Source organism: Lipotes vexillifer, unplaced genomic scaffold (genome assembly GCF_000442215.2).
Source record: "Lipotes vexillifer unplaced genomic scaffold, Lipotes_vexillifer_v1.1 scaffold791, whole genome shotgun sequence".
NCBI lineage: Eukaryota > Metazoa > Chordata > Mammalia > Artiodactyla > Lipotidae > Lipotes > Lipotes vexillifer.
In genome coordinates, this window is record NW_006793445.1 from 433,912 (window position 1) to 442,984 (window position 9,073).

Below are 9,073 nucleotides of genomic sequence, written 5' to 3' on the forward strand. Positions count from 1 at the left end.
TCCTGCTGATCCCATGCGGTCCCACGAACGCACTTTCTATCCAGGTTTCGTGGCATCTTTTAAAGCTCTGAGTCCAGTTTCCGAGGGGTGGTTTGCTCAGCTTGGTCTCGTGGGGCTAAAGTCCAGGCGTCACAGGGCTGGTTCTCCCCGGGCACTCTGGGGAGACTCTGGGGCGGGGCCTGTCACACCTCTTGCCTCTGACCCCTCTCCTTCCCCTCCCCCACCTCTCAGGACCCTGTGCCCCACGGGGCCACCTGAGCATGCAGGATAATTGCCCTAAACCTCCACCTCGGGGGGCTGGGGTGGAGCGTGTCAGCAGCACACGGACATCTGTGTCCCCGTGGCCCCCAGCCCCCACCCCCGACCAGCAGACCCCAGGGACCGCGCCACTCACAATGATCCCAGGGTAGTAGCCGCCCATGGTCACGTTCTCCGTCCTGGTGGTGGCAGCGAGGCCGACGGTCAGGATGGAGGTGGACACCACCAGCAGAGACCCCACAAACCACAGGGAAGTCTTCTTTCTTCTCGCAAACCCTTCTGGGGGAGGACAAACAAGGAGCCCGCTGGTAAGGGGCTGGGCTTGGGGAGGGGGCCCCAGGACCTCGAGCACATCCCGGGTCAGCCTGGCTCTTTGCTGCAGCCCTGCTGCTCGCTGGCAGGAGCCTGGGACGCGCTCCCCAGGGACCACCACAGCCTGCTTCTGCCCATCCCCGTGCTCAGAGCGGGACCCCTCGCCACCCCTCCACCCGCCCTGAGGACTCACCGTCGTCTCCTACAGGGCACCCAGACCCCGCCGGTACCCCTGCACGGCCGCCCTCCCCTGTGGCCCCCACCACACCCAGGGGTTTCCAGGCACTGTCACCACCCACACGTCCGGACAACGAGCCCCGTGAGGGTGGGCGGGGGCCTTGCCTCGTTCCCCACTGCATCCCTGCCACCTGAGACAGTGACCGCGCACAGCAGCTTCTCGGTAAATGTCAGGGGGTGGCTGAGCCCTCCCCGGGTTCCAAGTCCCCCGACGGCCTCCGTCCTGGCTTCAACCCACACGGCAGCAGTCACGCCGGCCGCTTAAGGAGCATCTGCTCCACGCCTGGTCTTACTGAGCACCTTACCTGCATTAACAAGCACCCCTGGGCCTTGCCAAGTCCGTGACCCTGGACCCTGCCCTACTCCAAGACTGCACAGAGGACCTCTGCACCCTGCCCTGGACCAGGCTGAGCAGGTCCCACACAGAGAGGGGGCATGCGTCCCTCTGGGATGGCCAGCACATCCACACTGCTCCGTGGGTGCACTTGTGCCCCCGTGTCCACACCAAGCCGTTCCCCGGAGGGCAGGCATCCTGTGTTCTTCCACTCCTGTTCCTGGCTCAGCGCCAAACACGCGAGTGATCAAATGGGAAGGGGTGGAAAGAAAGTATAAAATTGTGCAGAGCCCGCCGCTGCCCACCTGCACGCCCATTACCCTCTCCCCTTGTCAACAGGCCCCAATTATTGGATGTGGAAACACGCCAGCTGAAAGATGGCATTTTCCAGCCTCTGCTCGAGCTGGGTGATTATGTTCTCAGCAAATAATCTTCATCTCAACAAGGAATGTTGGGTGGGACCTACAGGAAATCTCTTAAAGGAGCCAGTCCCTTTGCCTTCTCCCCTTCATCCTTCCCGCTGCCTGGAATGTGAACATAAAGGTGGAGCCTCTGCAGCCATTTTGCACCATGAGGGAACCTTGACAATAGAAGTCACACACAAAGAGAGGCAGAGCAGAAAGACAGCCCTGGGTTGTCCACCTCCAAACTTTGATTAGGTAACAGAATTAAATCTCTAGACCATAAACCACTATTTTGGATGTCCTGGTGTCTGTAGCCAAACCTAATTTTAACTGTGACAGAACCCAAGAAAGCAAGAAAGGAAGAGCTTCCATCACTGGCGTCTTCTTCCCTCAGGCCTTGACTCCGGGGTTTTGTGTGAACCATTCTTCCTCTCGTGTGTCTCAGGGAAGGCAAGGAAGCCTCACTTAGAGTAACCGTAATCGTAATCATTATTACAGCAACTCGATCTCAGATACGCCTGTTCCTACACAGTCATCAGCAACCGCACAACGGAGGCAGAGACACAGGCCAGGCAGAGGGCAGGACAAGACTCTACACTGAACACAGCCATGCTGGTGTGTTTCGTTTGTTGGAAGGTTAACCATCTTCATCCCTGGGACTCGAAAACAAAATAGGATGAAAGAAAAACGTGGTGCTTCTTTCCACACCAAAGTTTTTAAGATTGACGTGTGTGTGTGTGTGTGTGTGTGTGTTTGGTGGGAAAGCAGCTGCTCATTTGACCTCAACCACTGTCTCAGATGACCCCGGGCCCCCGGCCCAGACTGTGCCTTTGAAGATTTACACGCCTGTCCGCAGTCTCGTCAGCAAAGTTTAACGGCAGGTCAAGGTCACGCCACCCAAGAAAGGGATTGTCACGCACTCAGAAATAGATTACACACAACTCTGAGTCAACGCGCTCGCTCAGAATCACGTGGCCAGCCTGGGAACACCCCTTCAAACCACTGGCCTGGTGAGGGCGAAGGTCTCAGGAAGGTCACTTCATTTCCCGCGAGGCCCTCACCTCCCTTCACCTGCTTTCACTGCTGTTTTCTCGTAGTTTTTACTGCAAATATATAAGAACTGCTGAGGGTGAACCATTTATACGAGTGTCTACAGAAGCAAGGCCACAAGTGCTAGGAGACGACTTACACCTTTGGGACCCAGCGGTCCTGGGGTCCCCTTGGTGGGCTTTTCTCTTGTTCACTATTATTCACGGCACCTTACTTGCAAAGTCGTGTGCATGCAGACAGCAATCACTTATTCTTCCTTGCGTGTATTTAGAGCCTGAAACCGAGGATACAAGTACAAGTTGGTTTGCCCCAGAGTCAGAAAGATCAGCGGTTACAGCCGATCTGGGGTGTCCGTAGGGAAACGGGACAGAAATGGCAAAGCCACTTCGAAAATGAGTGCCTGAGAGGAAAAAAGAAGGCTCGCCCCGGGCGACGTTCTGCTCTGGGTGATTAACTTTAGAGAGGCAGGTACATTGGAAAACAATGGACGCAAAAGTTGAAAACCACCCTCTTCCATGTTTTGGAAGTTAGTAAAGCTGCTACCATGGACGTTGATGAGACACTCACGCCAGGGCCATCCAGCAGTCGTGGGGGGTGGCATTGCAGCCTCCGCCCGCCCACCCGCCCCTAGGGGTCACCCCTCCCGTGTGCCGCCCACCCTGCCAGCCCCCGAGCCCCTGCGGATGGACCCAGGGCAGCACCGCCTCCTTATCAGATCTCCTCAACTGTTCCTCCCGAGGTTCCGTCCCCATCTCCGCTGTAAAGTGTCTTTTAAGAACAAGAAGCCTCTTGAAACTAACTTTCCTGGGACTAAGCATTCGAGAAAATTATCAAATGCCCTCCTCCTCTGAGGATTTTTTGCTATTTTCCCCAATTTAATGCATTACACGTTTATTTATGCTCAGAATAATTAACTGATGCCTCAGCACCTGCTTCAAACCACAGTTCTGGCCACTGGGCTTTGTCTCTTAGCTCCTGTGGGCCCGTCTGGCAGACCCCCTGTGGCGATATTCTGGTTCTGAAGGTTCTTGGCTCCGCTTTGACTTGTCCCTTTAGGGCGGTCGCGTGATGAGCGGGGACCTGAGGGGCCCCACCAGGCAAACAGTTTTGCTGCGACCTTGCCAAGTCCGTTAGTGACATTCTGACAGGTTACGTCAAACATCTCCTTTGGGACCGTGTAAAGCCTCCTAGGAGCCATTTTCAGCATAAGTTCACCAGGTTTCCCTAGTATGACTTTCCCTCTGAAACCTCTACGTGACAAAAATCACAAGACGCAAGCTGTCCTCCTTGTCAGGATTCGTATCGCGAGCTCCGAGTTTACCATGAGGTCTGGAGAGACAGGCAGGTGGGACAGGAATGCTTCTGAGCGACCTCATCCCAGTGACACAAACTGGAATATTCTGATTCCAGGTACAACAGGGATGACAAAGAGAAGAGTCACAACCTTCAATAGTCTTTATAAATAGAGGGTTTTGCATAAAAAATAAGACAACGAGAAATAACCTCAAGAAAAGAAGATAGGGTATCTTTCTAATTGCCGTAAGACATACGCATTTTTAGGTCAAGTTTCGGAGAAAAGGGGGTCCACGCTGAAGGAAAAAAACAGAATTCCCTGAATTGTTCCCTTGACCTTCCTGTCCCATTAGCAGGAGTCCTACTGTGTGTGTTGTTACAACTAAAGCATCCTTAAGGCGGTGCCCTGACTCCTAGTTAAAATCTCTACTATTAGGCTTATAGCACTGGTGGCAACTTACACGAACGCTGCCAGAACTGTTGTGGGGCTGCCAGACCTGCTCAGGGATCGCGCACGGCCCCCCGCCCTCTCTGAGCCCTGCAGCAGGAGGACCCTGAGAGCAGGGGCCATGCGGATCTTGCTTGATGCGGGGTCCCCGAGCCTGTATCTCCTCATGTTGAATGAATGAGGAAACTTCGGTTTCCTGATCTGCAAAGCACAGGGGGCGGGAATGACAACCCCCTGCTTGCCTGCCTCTTCACTGTGATAAGGATGCAGTGAGAGAACATCCGTGAAAATTCCAGATGCGTGTCTATGCGCATAATGGACATGTGGTCATGGGTGGTGCTAACGTTAAGGTGAATCAGCACTTACTCCTACCCGGTGCTCTCCACCTGGGAGCAGAGGGCGGACATCTGGGGCTGTGGGGCTGAGGCCAAATCTGCATCTCACCTGCCTGCTCACTGTTCTCCTGACTCCAGCCTGTGCAGAATGTCGCTCCCCAGGAGCCCCACCAGCTCCCTGCACCTGCTGCCTCCCCTCCCAGCCTCCTCCCAGCCTCCTCCCAGCCTCCCCTCCCAGCCTCCCCTCCCAGCCTCCCCTCCCAGCCTCCCCTCCCAGCCTCCCCTCCCAGCCTCCCCTCCCAGCCTCCCCTCCCAGCCTCCCCTCCCAGCCTCCCCTCCCAGCCTCCCCTCCCAGCCTCCCCTCCCAGCCTCCCCTCCCAGCCTCCCCTCCCAGCCTCCCCTCCCAGCCTCCCCTCCCAGCCTCCCCTCCCAGCCTCCCCTCCCAGCCTCCCCTCCCAGCCTCCCCTCCCAGCCTCCCCTCCCAGCCTCCCCTCCCAGCCTCCCCTCCCAGCCTCCCCTCCCAGCCTCCCCTCCCAGCCTCCCCTCCCAGCCTCCCCTCCCAGCCTCCCCTCCCAGCCTCCCCTCCCAGCCTCCCCTCCCAGCCTCCCCTCCCAGCCTCCCCTCCCAGCCTCCCCTCCCAGCCTCCCCTCCCAGCCTCCCCTCCCAGCCTCCCCTCCCAGCCTCCCCTCCCAGCCTCCCCTCCCAGCCTCCCCTCCCAGCCTCCCCTCCCAGCCTCCCCTCCCAGCCTCCCCTCCCAGCCTCCCCTCCCAGCCTCCCCTCCCAGCCTCCCCTCCCAGCCTCCCCTCCCAGCCTCCCCCCAGCCTCCCCTCAGCCTCCCCCCAGCCTCCCCCCAGCCTCTGTGGCTCCAAGACCAGGTGCAAGGATGGAGCAGACCTAGGGGCTGCCCCCCTCCGCACCTTCTCCACTTAGTGGAGCCAGGAAGGGGGCGTCACAAAGACCGGGGTGGGGGCAGTCACCTCGTCACCCCCTCCTTGCCAGGAGGGCCGGGCCTCCCAGAAAGAAGAATGAGCTCATTTAATCACTTCATCCCAACAGCAGCTGTGGGGGCTAAGCAACCTTCCCAGGGAAACAGACAAAGGCACAAGGATGTGCCCTCAGCCAACAATTTCCCTTTTATTTTTCTTTTACACAGAACACATCCCCCAAGGGCATGAGTGCAGACAAGTAAGGTAGAAAATACCCATAATCCCATCCCGGCTACACTCCTGCTTAGCATTTTTAAATAAAAAACCAACTCTCAGTATTTTTTAAATTTAAAGTTCCTCCTCGGAAGAAACTTCTAAGTCAAAAATGCTATTTTTTCAAGTCATTCTAATACAATGACGGTAATAATTGTAAGCAGTTAATAACTAGTCCTAACAACTAGTTGTCATTATAATAAGTAATTGTTTTCCAGGAGGTTGGGACACGTGTAGGTCAGCCTGTCACAGAGCATTTGGCTTTAGAGAGGGTGGGTATAGAATTGTTTCTTTTAGGAAGAAGCCAGATGCCTTGATTATCATTTAAAAATCAAGCAACATCACTAATCTGGTTTTTTAAAAGAGACTTTGCAAAGCCACTGCACACAGGGCTGGGAGGTAAACCCCTGCGTTCTCCACTGGACCCCCTGTGAAGCGGCAGCCGGACCCCGAGGCATCACCACCCCTCCCCCAGTCCGTCAGAGCCCCGCTCGCCGTGGAACTACTTCTCTTTTCTTGAAGGCTTCCCGGCCTGCCCGTCAGGAAAACACTCCCATTACTCCCCTCCCGGCCACTTCCCGGTAGAGAGACAAAGGCGCCGGCTTCCTGTGTCCCGCCGCCTGGCTTCGGCTGCATCGGGCTTGGTGGGAAATCCGCGAATTCGAGATTCCGTGAATTTACGGGGGAGAAGCCTGGGGAGGGCGCGGATGAGGCGGACAGCCGCGCGACGAATGCCCTAAGGGCCTTGGTCACTTTCAAGCAGTAAGAAGCCACCTGGCCCCACGAAATGACCTTTTCCTAGAAATTTCTGGAGCCTGAAATGGGGTGGAAGAGATGGCAAAGGAGTGCGTTGTAAGATTTATACGGATTGTCGTCTATTGTTCGTAGTAAAGGACAGCGGAGAACGAGACGGGGAGAGACAGGCGCAAAGTCTGGACACTCAGGAAAAAGCGGAGGGAGAGGGCCTGTGCCCGCGCCCAGGGGCCCCGGCGGAGCTCAGGCGCCGGAAGACGGGAGCCTGGCTCACCTGTTCGCTCACCTGTCGTGTCCAGCAGGGCCAGGGGCCCGGGCACCGGCGGCGGGAGCGGCTGCATCCCGGGGGCTGCTCCGGGGGGGAGGGGCTGCTTGCTCTCCCGCTGCGACAGCGACCGTGGGGCGCGGTGGCCGCGAGGACCAGATGCCCGAGCACCGCCCCTCAGGTCAGCGCCAGTCCGCTCGCCTCCTACCTGCGCCCCGCCCCTCGCCCCGCCCCCCTACCCCCTCCCGGTTTTCCCGGAGCGCAAAGCACCAGGGAAGGGAAGGCGATGCGGCGGGGGACTGAGAGCCAGTTCCCACCCACCACCGCCACCACCCGCCCCGCCCCGCCCCGCCCCAGACTTGGCACTGGCAAACCTTTAAAGGCGGGACGGTAACAGTATTGAGAATCTGGGGGAAGGAACCCGCGTGCGCTGCTGGTGGCGTTACGCCCGCTGTGACCACTTTGACAGCAGTGTTTGGGAAAGTCGAAGATGGGTCCCTACAAGCCAGCAATTCCCTGCTTAAGGACAAGCCCAAGACCTGTGGTTCCAGACCCAGGCTGCCCTGAGAAGCATCTAAAGACCTCCTTTTTAAAACTTTCTGCTGTCGGGCTTCCCTGGTGGCGCAGTGGTTGAGAGTCCGCCTGCCGAGGCAGGGGACATGGGTTCGTGCCCCGGTCCGGGAAGATCCCAGATTCCGCGGAGCGGCTGGGCCGCTGAGCCTGCGCGTCCAGAGCCTGTGCTCCGCAACGGGAGAGGCCGCGGCAGTGAGAGGCCCACGTACCGCAAAGAAAAATAAATAAGTAAATAAATAAAAATAAAAATTACTGCTGTCCTGAGCCAACCCAGACCAGAACAGAATGTCTGGCAGTGAATTAATTGTTAGGAGCCCCAGCCCTTCTGAAGGGCCTCCGTTGAGGCAGAAAAACCCTGACATGTGAGGTTTGCACACAAAATATGCGACACAGCTCTATGTGTAACGGCAAAACAACGAATACCAGGACGAGGGATAGATTTACGTATCCAGTGGCTCACTACGTGGTGAGGCTTCCCGCAAGAGCAGGAAAAACTCAAACACAGCGTGGAGCAAAACCGCGGTTCGTGGTGTCGAGGTGAGTATAACACCACCTGTGTACAGGTCTCAGGCGTGGAAAGCGGTACCATTCGCTCACAGCGGCCCCTCCGCGGGCACTGGGCACCCACCCCACATGCTAGACACCGTGCCCCGCACTCGGGAAGGGCCGATGGACAGAGGTCCTGGTGCAGCGGGCACCCTTCGGAGAAGAGACAGTGGCCAATAAATACAATCACCGAGGAAAATGCAGGAGGTCGGGGGGCCTGAGACGGCCACACCTGCTGAGGCAGGAGGGAAAGTGCGACTCGGAGAGGAGGGCTCGGGTCACTGGTCACCAGCGGAGACGTCCCGCGCCGGAGAGCGTGAGGTGGGGCCACTCGGCCATCTGGGAAGGAGCCCCTGGGCAGACCAGGGGCAGGCCTGGCATGCAGTGGGGGGCAGGAGGTCTTACCAGTGACGCCAGGGCCCCAGGGGAGCCCACATCAGAAGGGTCACTGAGAGGGGTTGTAGGGCAGCAGGATGGGAGCCAGGAGGCCGGAAAGGCGGTTAGGATCCAGGGAGAAGTGACCGTGCTGTAAGCAGGCGGTGAGATGTGGTCACACCAACCCCATACCGTGCAGACACACAGCGGTGCCCCAACCCCGTACCGTGCAGATGCACAGCAGTGCCCCCTAAACACCTTGACTGCAGCCCAGGGAGCCCGAGCTTGGACTCCCGGCCCCAGAATTGCACGAGAATAAGTTGTGTTGTTTTAAGCACAATACACAGTGGTACTTGTGAGGCTTAAGGGCTCTAGACCAGAGCCTCCGTCCGTGGCGGGGGGTGAGGGGGCGGGGGGGGGGGACCTGGGCTGCGGGGAGGGGGAATAAGCAGATCCCGCTGAGAACAGGCCTCGGGGCTGCTGCATGTCCTTCCCCAGCCTACCTTCAACAGGAAAGAGGCTGAAGGAAAGCAGAACACGTCGCCCCGAAGTATGCGCGTCTTTGACATAAAAATTATTTGGAGCTGAAGGCTCTGAAGGAGCAGAAAAAGGTCCCCCGTCTGCCTAAAAACAGGAAATAAATTCTCCTTTACCGAGACCGACTCTCACCGGCCGAGAGACCCCAGCGGCA

General features: G+C 57.7%; 1 protein-coding gene across 1 annotated transcript in view; it reads right to left on the minus strand.

Moving 5' to 3' along the window:
• The window catches only part of TMEM255B (transmembrane protein 255B), a 35,160-nt gene extending 28,196 nt beyond the window's left edge, over positions 1 to 6,964 (minus strand). The window contains exons 1-2 of the mRNA XM_007466355.1: positions 6,910 to 6,964; positions 395 to 537 (exon numbers count right to left, since the gene is read on the minus strand). Of these exons, the coding sequence (XP_007466417.1) occupies positions 395 to 537; positions 6,910 to 6,964 (198 nt within the window). The remainder of the gene's footprint in view (positions 1 to 394; positions 538 to 6,909) is intronic.
• Between the last annotated feature and the right edge of the window lie 2,109 nt (positions 6,965 to 9,073).